Genomic DNA, 14,163 nt, shown 5'->3' on the forward strand with positions numbered 1-14,163 from the left:
TTAAAATGACTGAACATCACTGGACAAACATGCATGTTTCTTTTCCTAAATAAAAGGCAAGTCACTGGTGATATACTGTATGTTTGTATGCAATGTCTTGATGCACGTCATCACAGGCATATGAAAATCAATGTGTCAACATAGTGTACGCTACTGCCCTATATCCAAGAATCAACACTTCCGTGCTACAGAAAACTTCATCACATTCACCCCTGGGTCAGTATGTCCTGGCTATCACTATTTCTTCTGTCTGGTTTTAATATGGTCATCCAGTGACATAAATATGTGTGATACAGCAGGTGTGTAAAATCCTGGAACAAAATTGCTACTACATATTTTTTTTTCATCAATATTTTTTATTGATTTTTTTAACATGTCAAAACTTTTTTACACACACATACAAAGCACGTTCAGCATCTAAAAAAAACAGATGCAAATGACAGACACCAAGAATAGTAAAAAATAAATAAATAAATAAATAAGTAAAAAAAAAAGTAAATACATAAAATGAATAAACAAATAAATTAAAAAGATAAGTAAAAGCTTCTCGTCACATCTTATGTTTGATACAACTTCTTAATCAACCATTGGTACGTCATTTCCCCCACGTTCAAGAAAGAATAAAAAAGGGTTCCAGACCTCCTCAAACCTCCCATATTTACCTTTCACAATATAAGATACCTTTTCCATAGACATACTTATTGCCATTTCTTTCAGCCAGTTACCTATACTTGGCGCCTTTATGTTCTTCCAGCGTAAAGCAATAAGACGTTTTGCTTGTAATAGACACGTCTATTAATGCGTATTCTTTACTTTTCAATGGTATGTTTAGAGGGTATAGATGTAATATAAATCATTTTGCAGAAATTGGTATATTGATATTCAGGATTTTATCTATTATGCACTTCACATCTTTCCAAAATTTCATTATATGTTCACACTCCCAAATGTAGTGGAATAGAGTGCCTTTAAAAGTGATACATTTAACACACGCGTCCGGAATATTTTCATTATATTTGTGTAACATGGTGGGAGTTATGTAAGTTCGCATCAGCCATTTATATTGCAATAGTTTCAGTCTGACATTTACTGTCTGGGTTTGAACTTCCTTGCACGCCTTCATCCAGTCATTCACATGGATGTCCTCTTTTAAATCCTTCTTCCATGCTTCAAGTTTGTTATCTGAGGAGTCCTGTGACCCTGACACTATAATGCCATATAGTAGTGAAATCAAGCCTCTGCTATAACAATCTTTTACCACTTCCTTCTCTAATATTGATAAAGATGGCATGTCTAAAGAGTAACTTTGAGAAATGAGAATGAAATTCCTTATTTGTAGGAATTTGAAGAAATATTGCCTAGATACATCAAATGTACGAACCAATTCCTCAAACGACATAAGTACACTGGAAGAATATAGATCTGCTACTGTCTTAATCCCCTTATCTACCCATATTTTAAAACCTGCATCCAGTCGGCCTGGTTTAAACCTTGTATTGCCCCAGATGGGGCTGTAACAAGACAGGGTATTGGGGATGCCTAAATACTTCTTAATTTCAAACCATATATTTATTATATTTAAGACTATTGGGTTAGAAATGTTTTTTCTAAGGTCCTTGAGTTCTGAGAAATATAGATACAAACTTAGAGGTAGGTCAGATGTGATTGCAGATTATTCCATATCCACCCAAGAGGGAGTAGCTTGGGAAGAAAAGTGAAACATGATGGTTCTTAATTGTGCAGCCCAATAGTACCACTGCAAATTAGGACACTTAAGCCCCCCCCTCTATCATATGGTAAATATAGAAGTGAAAGGCGGAGTCTAGGACATCTGTTATTCCATATGAAATTAGTAAATAGTTTATTCATTCTTAGAAAAAGGTGTTTAGGAGGCGCCAAAGGGATATTTTGAAACAGGTATAACAACTTGGGCAGAATATTCATTTTCAAAATATTTATACGACCTATTCGGGATGTGGGTAGAGATGTCCATCTTTCGATGGAGTTGTTAATATTTTCTAAAAGAGGGTCATAATTTGTTGAAACAATATTCTCAAGAGTTGGTACAATCTTTATGCCCAAATATGTAAAGCAATCCGTTGCTTTGAAAATGGATGCCCGATGGTTGGGTTGTTGTCCATCTTCCTTATTCAGTAACATAAGCATGCTTTTAGAATTATTGATCTTGTATCCTGAGGTCTTTCCAAACGAACTAATGGGTTCTAGTAAAGCAGGGATAGAGTTACTAAGGTGTTTTAAAAACAGCAGGACATCATCTGCAAATAAGGCAATTTTATGTTCTATTTGACCAAAAGTAATGCCCATATGTTTCCTAACTGCAATTGCAAAAGGCACAATAGAGATTGCAAAGAGGAGAGAGAGGTGAACCTTGTCGGCAGCCTCTAGAGATGGTGAATGGTTTGGATACCATGTTATTTGTTAGCACCTCAGCTACAGGATTGTTATAAAGTAACTTAACCCACTTGCAAAATCGCTCCCCAAAGCCAAACCTTGTCAGTAGTTCAAATAAATAGGGCCATTCTACTCTATTGGAGGCCTTTTCGGCATCCAGTGCTAAAACGGCAGTATCTTGTTCGCCCCTTTGGTCATGAAGAATGTTGAAAAGCCTTCTAACATTATGAAATCCCTGTCTACGTTGTATAAAACCATTTTGGTCCTCTCCTATCAGTCCAGGTAGTATAACTTCCAGGCGCTTAGCCAAAACTTTACATAATATTTTTGTGTCTGAATTGAGGAGACTTATTGGCCGCATGTTTTCACATCGTCTGTTAGTTTTCCCTGGTTTTGGTGGTAACGTAATTAGTGCTCCCCTCATAGACATAGGAAGAAGGCCTTCCTTGAAAGCCTCTAACCTCATTTCAAGAAGGGGAGTTAGAAGTTTTTCTTTACATTTTTTATAAATGTCTATGGGAAGGCCATCCGGCCCAGCTGTTTTCCCTGCTGTTTTCCCCGCTGTTTGAAATTCTAAGTTAGGAGAGCACTCTGCACTATACAACTTTTCATAATACTCCCTAAATGTTTCTTTGATCTCCACTGGATCTATTATCTTTCCTGATGGACCCTCAATTGTAGTTATAGCTCGTTCAGTTTGTCTTTTTTTGATTTGCCATGCAAGTAGTCTTCCTGCTTTATCACCTTGTTCATAAACGGTTTGCTTCATTTTCAGTACTTTTGCAGCTGCTCTGGTCGCTGACATGTCATTGTATCGGGCCCTCAGTGACAGTATCTTATTATGATCATCTGCATTATCAGTTGTGTTGTGATGTATATCTTTGTCCAATCGGGTAATCTGTTCATCTAACTGTTTTATCTGTTGCCTAGATTGTTTGGCTTTTGAGCTAAAAAAGCCTATCCTTTGACCCCTAATGAATGCTTTAAATGCTTCCCATCTTATACATGCTGAAGTTTCAGATGTGTTAGTTTCAAAGTATAGGTCTATCTGCTTACCTAGACATTCTATGCATGATTGATCCTGGAGCCATCCTGTTTGAAAACGCAATTTAGGGGGGTCGCTCACCAATTTGCTATTGATATACATTAATGCTACTGCTGCATGGTCTGAGATAACCAATTCAATTCAATTTTATTTATAGTATCAAATCATAACAGAGTTATCTCGAGACACTTTACAGATAGAGTGGGTCTAGACCACACTCTATAATTTACAAAGCCCCAACAATTACAGTAATTCCCTCAAGAGCAAGCATTAGCAGTAGCTATTGCGACAGTGGCGAGGAAAAACTCCCTTTAGGAAAAACCTCGGCAGACCCAGACTCTTGGTAGGCGGTGTCTGACGGGGCCGGTTGATATTGACAATCACAGACCTTGGGAAGCAATTGTGCAGAAATTAAAAAATAATCGATACGCAACTATGTTTGGTGAGTACTAGAGTAGCATGAGTACGCTCTTGAGTTAGGGTTAAGATATCTCCAATTATCCAGCAGATTTAAATCCTTCATGAACTATTGAATCGGTTTTCTTGATTTGGTATGTGTATTATCAATGCCAGTTGAACGATCTTTTATTGGGTCCAAAGTGCAATTCATATCACCTGCTATGAAGTATTGCCCTGATAAATTAGAGATTCTGAGAAATAAATCACTGTAAAAATTAGGATTATCATCATTAGGGCCATAAACATTAATTAAATAGATTTTACCTGAGAAAAAAAATCCTTGAACAATTATAAATCTACCTGCTGGATCTTTAGTTATTTTGTCAACCTTTATGGGAATGGATTTATGAATTAGAATCATTACCCCTCTTGCAATTGAAGTATAGCAACCAGAGAACACCTGACCCTGCCATCTCCTCTGTTCTAACTGTATCTTCTGCCTTCATATGAGTTTCCTGTAGGAAGACCACTTTTGCCTGTAATTGTTTAATTCTGTCCATTACTTGTTTAACTTTTTTAATGTTACCAATTCCCCTACAATTTCATGTAAGGAATTTTACCTTTCCAGTCTCAGACATCCCCTTTCATAAAAGAATTTAATTTATACACAAGAAAATAATAAAGGAAACCAAAAAAGCGAGGCAAGCTCTCTCCTTTGACATTAAGTTATGACCAAAAATTTTTTCTGTAGCATATTCATTGAGCCTTGAGAAGCATAAACATAATATAAAAAGGAAAACAAACACAGAAAGAGACATCGCACATACATTTAACCTGAACTTGAATCCCATAAAATTCCTCTCCATCCGCTGTGGATTACCCTTTCCCCCCAGCCGTTCACTTTCCACATGCAGCTGTATGGTCCACACACCAGTGAGGAACACACAGGCGATGGAAACCCCTCTCCTAACTTCGTACAACCCAAAACCTTGCTAGTCCATTCCTACTTTTTAACCGCAGAACATGTGCAGCATATTTGTCAGCATTATAGCTGTGAACTCCAAACATGTACCATCCAAAGATACGCATATGTAAACTAAGGAAATAAAAAGAAACCGCTAACTTAGTCTTAACACAAAGCAGTAATGCCATATTGGACTAGTAGCCTATGCATTCAGAGTTTGTCGAAATAAAAACAGCTGCCTGCTTTGTCCAGTCTATAAGGCGAACATATCTCATTCCGTCATGATGAGACAAGTAATAAAAAAAAGAAAAAAAAAAGCAGGCACCGCATAGGCTAAGATTAACTTTGCAGGCTACTGCCTGCATAAATTGACAAAAAAACAAAACAAAAAAAATGTAGGCTGCTTTATTAATCCATAAAGCTTCATTCTGTGAGTGAGGTAAGGAATCTATTTACATGAATAATCTCTTGCATAAATGAAATAGAGGACGGCGGTTCAACCTGTAGTTCTAATTTCTACTCCTTGTCCAATCCTTCCACGTAGCGTTCCACCTCAGCAGGGATGTCAAACAGCGTGGATTTCTCCCGGTGTGTGAGAAGGAGCCGGGAAGGAAAGACGATCCTGTGTTTGTTGATTCCCTTGTTGCAAAGTCGTCTCCTCACCTCATCATAGGCCATCTGTTTCTTGTGAATTTCCGCAGATACATCTGGATAGAATCGAATGGATTGGTCCTTATATATAAGCTTGCCCTTCTTTATGTCTGTAGTTCAGGAACTTCATTATAAGGGTTCTTGGCGGGGGAACTGCTGCATTTACCATTTGCTGCCGCGGCCAGCAGAGCGGTCCAACTCTGTGTGCTCGCTCCAAAGCTAGCGGGGCGCTAGCATCCAATTCCAGAAGTGTTGGCAGCCATTTGTCCAAAAACCCACATGCATCTCGTCCTTCGTTTTCTGGCAAACCCACGATTCTCAGATTGTTCCTCCATTTCCGGTTCTCCATGTCATCAGCTTTCAGTTTCAAAGGATTTTGTACGAGCCTGCAAACGAGCAGCCTCGTCTTCAGCCCCCGAAAATACGTTCCTCTGCTTTCTTCACTCTGTCTGCAACTTCCTTGATTAGCGAGAATACGCTGTTTAATGTATTTGAGACTCGGTTTTCCATCCCCTTGAATAAGTTTTCCATACCCTTGATTGCATTCATGACATCTGCATTACTGGGAGTAGAATCCTCGTCTCTAGCCGAGTCGTAGTTGCCATTTTCCTCCTTTCCTCCCGCGGCTACAGCGTGGTCCGATTCCAGCAGCATATCTTGTTCTTCAGTTTTAGTTTTCTCTCTATTTGCTTTTTTCTTCCCTGTAGGCATCTTCAAACTTCAACTAGGTACACCCCTTCACAGCAAACAATGCTTGTGAGTAGAGTGTTAAGAATTTAACTTGACAATCAGGGGCGTCGGACTGGGGGTAAAACCGATACTGATTACCAGGGCCCAAGGGGAGAGAGGGCCCTTGAAAAGTCTGTAATATATTTTATTTCACCTGGATATTTTCATTTCCTAATTAAATTTCATAATGCATGTCAGATGAAATGTAAAGTTAGTGTATTGGCTGAATAACTTGGTTGACTGACTGACTAAATTTTGTATACAAAACTATCTAAGGTCTCACCCACCCCTTGCTAATGCGCCAAATGGTTTAGTCCATCTGCACGCATTTTGTTTACGTTAGTTACGTTAGCTAGTTCAGTTGAGCATCTGGTGGAGCGCAAACTTCTGCTGTAGAAATGTCTTTCTCAAAGAAAGCCAAATCAGGCTACCAAAAAAGACAGGAGAAGGAGAGAAAACGAAAGGAGGGGAAACAACTGGTAACTGACTTCTTTTCAAAGAAAGATGAGCACAAACTAAAAAACGAAATCCATGGTGCTAAACTGCTTGAATATCTCCGTGACTGTTAGTGCTAAAAACGAACTAAGACAACCCATAAAGAGCAGAACATACACTTTCAAATGATAATTTGGTTATACTTGTAATCTGAGGTAAAGGCTAAATTTATAAACTACACTAACAATGCTGTTTGCATACAACACACCATTGTAATAGCCTAATTTAAAACCTGTTTAATTTAAAATGAATAGGCTATAATGTCTATAATTAGCAATAATAGGCTAATCAGTGTCATAGGTAGCTTGGTAGCTCATTGGTAGATACATATCATGTCAACATTATAGTTATGTCAGATTCAGTAGAAACAGATGTTAACATTGTGGAACACATGGCCCTCAGTTTCAGAAACTGTCATAGCAGGGAGCAACAGACCCCTCAGCCTCCTTTTTGGATTTGAAACAAGGGAAGCTTATATCAAAATTAAAGCAAACCATGTTTAGCCATTTTGACTGAAAGGTGTTAAGTAACACTAACATCTTAGTGTGTTTTATTATATTAGGTTACAATTAGGATAAGAGGTTTATTATTAAATGTATCCTTCATAGAGAAAGATGATAGAGAAGATGTGATTGAGGATGATGGGAGCGAAGACAGCAGGGAGCTCTGAGCACAGTGTGGAAATGAGAGCTGAGGAACTGGAAAGTAGGCAGAGCAGTGCAGACCAGTTTTTGCCAGAGGATCCAGGACTATGGCCAGATAAATTAACAGATGATCAGAGAGACACCATAGTACGCAGGCTGGCAAGTAAATGTACAGAGAAAACAAACAAAATGTATTAGTAACCACAGTAAAGTAGGCTAGAGAATGTTGACAAAGGAGGTTTGAAATGTGTGTTATCAGGCTACTCTAAGCATTACAGTTAACCCATTTACTCCTAAAACGCCTGCTAAAAACGCCTATAAAAACCTATGTTATTCTGGGATAAATATCCTTATCTCCTGAGGGTTTTCTGAAAAAATATTAAGAATTGTCAACGTCTACCAAAATCTTATTATCTAAGCCTCTGTAGCACATAGAAACATGAAATAAAATACATTGTAATGGTAAGAATCACAGGTTTTATTAAAACATGCTCCCTTAGCACTAACATACAAACACATTTTTCAAAAGATTCTCAAAAACAGATGGGGAAGAAAAAATATATAAATCGATTATATAAAATATATAAAAATAACATGCCAACACACTGAACAAGGCATCTTGTTATGAGAGAGAGGGTTAAAAGTCCTGAGGTGGAACTGGGAACAGTCTCAGTCTCTGAGCTCCATGGCTCACATCTCTTCTCTTTGGCTTGTTGAACAGCATTATCTTGACAGACAGACGATCCCCGGCCGCAGGGGCACACAACAACGGGGAAATGAAACGCCACAATAACGAGACGGTTGGGGTTAGGAAAAAAAAAGAACGGGGAAAGGAACCGTCACACGCGGGACACGCCCGACAAAGGAACTGCAACACGTGGGGACGCGATCCCCAATCAAATTATTTGTGGCGAAGGACATGGTGCATGAAGCACTCGCGGTGCAGAGGAAGGTTACACTGCTTGCACCCCATCAGCGTTGATCCAGGACGCACGTTGGTGTTGCAGTGCTTCAGTGAACACTCCCTGCAGGTCTTCCTCTTATTGTTGAGCTGAACTAGGTCATGCTCAGCAGAAGCTCCAGTTGGGCTGGTGGGGAGAACATTGGGAGCACTTCTTGCAGTGACAGGGACGATCAGCTCCTGGGTCAGATCCTCCAGCCAATCCTTGTAGCCGCCCCTCCTATACTTCCACTCGGCTCCTACCGCAGACCTGGCAGCCACAAAGGCATTGTAGCACGCCACCGTAATGAGGTAAAAGAAGAGCCTCCTCCACCACTTCGTAGATCGATGATGGATCTGGTAGTAGCCCACCATCTGGTCCAGAAGATCAACTCCCTTCATGTGTTGCTGATAGTCAGCAAGACATGCTGGCACCCGAACCTCCGTCTGGCGTTGACCGTTGGACTTCCTCCTCACTAACCCATGAGCTGTCGGGTCGTGGTAGTTTGAGAGGACCATCACTGCCTTGGTGTCTTGCCAGACGCAGAAGGTCAAGTCATCCTGCTGCGCCACATTAAACTGATGTTTGTTCAACTCAGCCTTCTTTGTCAGCTGCTCATTTTTGGGGAGGTCCTTCCTGTTGGCACGCACCGTTCCAAACGCTTGCACCCCCCTGACCTTGAGGTCCACCATCAACTTCACACTGGTGTAAAAGTTGTCCATATATACCGAAAGGTTGGACCCGTAATAAGGGGTCACCAGGTCTGACACTATCCGGTGAGCCAGATCTTTCTCTGCCTTACCCTGAATGGCCCCCGTATACACCTGAAAATTGGTGACGTAGCCCGTTTTGCTCTCGGCCATGACCCACACCTTTATACCCCACTTCACCGGCTTCATGGGGAGGTACTGCCGGAAGCCCAGGCGTCCCTTGTACTTCACCATGGACTCATCCACGGTCACAAAGCCATTGACTTCATAGAGTGCCTGGAATCTAACCAGGAGGAGGTCCATCCACTGCCGGATCTTCCAGAGCTTGTCCGTTTTGTCCACGACAGGATCAGTATTATCTTGGAGATGGAGATATCTTAAAATGCATATGATAAGATTAATTTAAGCCTGACATTTATTGCCATCATTGTATTTATTCATTTATTTGTATTGCTATTGATGTATATTTATAGTATTTATATTTATTTATTCATTAGCCATAATTATATTATTTATTATGCTATTTATTCATTATGCCAGTATTGTATTTATTTATATGTACTATGTTATTTGTGTATATTTATAGTATTTATTTATTCATAATGCCATTATTGTATTTATATATATATATATATATATATATATATATATATATATAACATTATTGTATTTATTTATTATCATTATCAACCAGGAAGAAAGAGAGCACAAGAAATCAAAACTCAATCAAACTTTATTTATAATTAATGTAACACAATGTGTTTCGTACAAGAGTGACATAAAATGTTCAGTTATACAGAATAAAATGCATACAAAACCTGTATCGAGCATATGCACACACACACACACACACACACCCACACACACCAAAGATCAACACTGAACTGCGACAAACTCAGTATAACACCACACAAATCATTACCTCCAGATCATGTCGAAACGGTCCCTTGCCATGGCCTTGGGGACGTTGGTCTGGTACAACCATTTAGTCTGCCTCCAGAAATCCCTGCGTGCTGGCAGCTTCAAAATACCGAAGGCGAGACACAGGCCGACAAATGTCTTCATCTCCGTTTTGGAGACAGGGTTCCACTTCGAATTGGTGGGGGTCTGACTGCGGCGTCTGTTCAGCGTGCCGATTAGTTTCAGTCACCAACATGTCCCAAAGATCATCGGTGAAAATACGCGAAAAAGACATCCAGGGGGGCTAGCGTCCACGGGGATCGGCTGTTTCACCCCCGGTTTGCGGGTGAACTGCTTCGCCTTGCGCGGCTGATAATCCTCGGTTCTCCAGTCTACGTGGAATCCGTGAAAGTTATCCTCCTCCTCTCCTTCTGTGTCCCACACATCCCACTCCTGTGCTCTATCCAACGGATCATCTTGCATGTTTTCATCAACACCATCCTCCTCCCTCTCAAACTCCTCACTATCTTCCAACTCAATGTCACTGCCTTCGCTGTCAAAATCCTCCTCTGCCGTAGCCATTTTCCCGCTCGCTCAAAAACAAACTCGCTCGCTCAAAAACAAATGCACGTGTATGTATGATTGACTGACGTGACTTTCAGCCAACCACAATACATTTGGGTGGTCACATGGTCTTTAAAAAAAATCAACAAGACCCACCTCATGTGTATTTGAACCAATGACAGTGCGTTCTATGCTGCACGCGTCATGAAAAGGATGACGAATACCAAATGCTGCGCCACGCAGCAGCCGGCAGGAGGTTCAGAGTTGCGCAACGCAGTAACCGGCGGTAGATGTAATTTTTCGGTGCGCAGCATCCGGGACAAATGGGTTAATAGTTATTACCCTATAAACAGCTAGGCCTTTTGGGGGGAGTGGGGGGGTGTTGAAGAACATGGGGGCCCATCAGAACTAGGGCCCCAGGGTCTGGTGCTACGCCCCTGTTGACAATTGCAGGAGGATCACCACGACACTGCTTCTCAGCACCGCTCCATAACCGGAAGTCCGCTACTACATATCGTAATTAAAAAGAATTTATGAATGGCCTATCATTTAATGCCAGCTATACATAGGACCTGGATGTGTAAAACACTAATGAGTCAATCTACCGGAATGATTGGGTTTCTTGTTGAAGAAACATGCATTCCACCAGTTGAGAGACATACCTCTTAATCAATGTTATGGCATATGACAGATAGCACTAATCCATTATAAACCACAAATTATGGGGGCCTTTAGAGAATTTGATATCCGTCCATATGGCTTATTTGAGTGTGCACGTGTGAGTGTGTACTAAGGAAGAGGATCATTTGCAGTGTCGACATTTATAATTAATTACACTGAGGAAGGGCAAAGAGTTGGTGGCCCTTACACTGTCCTTTTTTTGGAATAATTGCCTGTTAGAGCCCAAGAGTGTGTATGGGAGGGTGGATCCTGCAATCTCACTCACTCACCCAAATGCAACAAGTGCTCATTAGGCATGTGTATTGCATACCAAAGAGGAAGACAGAGCGGGTGAGACAAGAAAGAGAGATAGAGAATGTAGTCTTGCATTGCCAGACCTATCTGTAAAAAACATGATTTGTCTTACGTAACTGTCTAAATACTGTATACTTGATGGACTTTACAGAATAGGGTGGCAGTATCTCAGTCCGTAGGGACTTGGGTTAGGAACCAGAGGGTCGCTGGTTCAAGTCCCAGTACGGACCAAAGTACAGTGTGGATTGGTAGCTGGAGAGATGCCAGTTCACCTCCTGGGCACTGCCAGGTGCTCTTGAGCAAGGCACCGTAGCCCCCCCCCCCCCAACCGCTCAGGGCGCTGGTCCAGCACTGGCAGTCCACTCACTCTGACATCTCTCCGTTTGTGCATGAATAGGTCCTGAGCATGTCTGTGTGTATTTTAGGCCTGTGTGTAGTGATTTCTAACAGTGTTAAATTGTAATTTCCCCACTGGGATCAATAAACAGTATAAATGAAAAATTCAAATTATTAATAGCTGAATATTAGAATTAAAACTGTCTAACGCTATGTCTTTGTTTTATCCTGTATTTGTTTAAAAACATATGCTGCATTAGCTACTGGCAGTTCCTTTTCAGAAACAGTTACGACTGTGGAGCCAGACTTGTATTGCACTCTGTAGTAGTGATGGCCTCATGAAGCTTTTTGAACCATTTTATTTAATTTCTGAGCCTACTAGATGCTGCTCTTGTTTTAAAGAAAAAGGAGGCTTAAAGGAACACGCCAACTTATTGGGAATTTAGCTTATTCACCGTAACCCCCAGAGTAAGACAAGTCGATACATACCCTTCTCATCTCCGTGCGTGCTGTAACGCTGTCTGATGGTTCCAGCATTAGCTTAGCCCAGCACAGATCCTGCAGGTAACTGGTTCCAACTAGCCTACTGCTCCGAATTGTGACAAAAGTGACAAAATAACGCCAACATGTTCCTATTTACATGTTGTGATTTGTATAGTCACAGCGTGTACAAAAAACAACGTAACATGAGACACAGCCATCTTCTAACAGTAAACAAACCGGGAACTACTGTATATTCTCAGAAAGGCTTGCTGCGAGCATATCACTCCCCCCAAGTACTATATTCTTCCGCCTGAGAATATAGTTCCCGGTTTGTTTACAGTTAGAAGACGGCTGTGTCTCATGTTACGTTATTTTTTGTACACGCTGTGACTCTATAAATCACAACATGTAAATAGGAACATGTTGGCGTTATTTTGTCACTTATTCGGAGCAGTAGTATTACTGGAACCATTCACCTGCATGTTCTGTGCTGGCCTGATGCCGCTGGAGCCGTCAGACAGCATTACAGCACACACGGAGATAAGAAGGGTATGTATCGACTTGTCTTACTCTGGGGGTTACGGTGAATAAGCTAAATTCCCAATAAGTTGGCGTGTTCCTTTAAGGAATGTGCTTTCAACCAATTGATGAACAGAAAGCGCCATCTAGTGGGCTCAGAAAATAAAGACAATGCTTCACAAAGCTTCATGAGGCTTCATTTGACCATAACTACTCTGTAATTGTCCAATATAAATGTGGCAGCTTCATTATTGTCAAATATGGCAGGGTTGCATAAGAGGACACACACAATGGAAAAAGACCAACAAAAGAGCGGAGGCGACAGAGCAGGAACAAGAAAGAGCAATACAAATTAGACAAGGAGAGACTGAGATAGAGAAAATAATGTGAAGGAGGGGAGGAAGTTCACGCCTGGCTGAGCTATTTATCTGAGCTCTCACCTGAACAACTGCTTGCTGTCTATCTCCTCTTCAGACTGCCACGGATGACAATGACAACACTGCTGCTGGTGCCAAAAATACCACCGCAGTAGACAACGACACCAGTGTCAACAAGACAGAGCAGGGGCTGATGGGAAACTCCTCCATGGATAATAAAATCAGTCTCAACCTTGCAAGTCCTCCAAAGTCCATCAAGCAAATCAACAAGGATGATAAAAAGGAATCAGATGTTCTTGGGTAACAATGTCACAAAGCTTTAATATTAAACAAGGCTACAAGTCAAAGGCTTTGCAAGCTGCTGACTTTACTCTTCTTAGTGTCAATGCTACATTGCTATCTGGAAAATTAGATGACACAGGTAACATTTGTACTGTTGATATCTATCTCACGACTGATGTAAATCATGACGCACCTGTTTTTTGGAGCAGTTTATAATTTGGCAGAGCAGCATTATATAACACTGGACAATACTGAGGATATACATCTGTCAGTCTTTGAAAAACTGTTAAATTTGACTTTTAAGTCGCCCCACCTATTTAGGGCCCGAGCGCCGACAGTGAATTGAAACTTAAGGAATAAATATTATTCGTCTGGCAAAAAGTTGGCGGTCGCATAAAACCTGGTGAAAATGTATGTATTTTAAAACTTCTGTTTAAGAAGCAGAAACCTATGAAGAACCTGGATCTAGGTCAGAATCAGCTTTAAAGCAACACTAGAGAACTTTTCCCACTTCGGTCCCACTACAGGTTGGAAGCAGAATTGTCCATTACATTACATTGTCCAGTTAATTCGAACTACAGATCCGCTACCCGATCTGGCAAACTTGCATAATGTAATGCAATGGACAATTCCGCTTCCAACCTGTAGGGGGACCGAAGCGGGAAAAGTTCTCTAGTGTTGCTTTAATGGCCAAGAAAGTGTGAACACATACAAGGAATGTGACTCTGGCTTCTTGT

General features: G+C 40.8%; 1 protein-coding gene across 1 annotated transcript; it reads right to left on the reverse strand.

Moving 5' to 3' along the window:
- Window positions 1-8,240: 8,240 nt before the first annotated feature.
- On the reverse strand, window positions 8,241-10,055 carry LOC114562450 (piggyBac transposable element-derived protein 4-like). Its single transcript, XM_028588825.1, has 2 exons — window positions 9,913-10,055; window positions 8,241-9,366 (listed from the first exon to the last, which is right to left on the reverse strand). Exons 1-2 carry the CDS (start codon window positions 10,053-10,055, stop codon window positions 8,241-8,243), a joined length of 1,269 nt encoding a protein of 422 aa, XP_028444626.1.
- Between the last annotated feature and the right edge of the window lie 4,108 nt (window positions 10,056-14,163).

This window comes from Perca flavescens, chromosome 10 (assembly GCF_004354835.1).
Source record: "Perca flavescens isolate YP-PL-M2 chromosome 10, PFLA_1.0, whole genome shotgun sequence".
In the NCBI taxonomy this organism is placed as follows: Eukaryota; Metazoa; Chordata; class Actinopteri; order Perciformes; family Percidae; genus Perca; species Perca flavescens.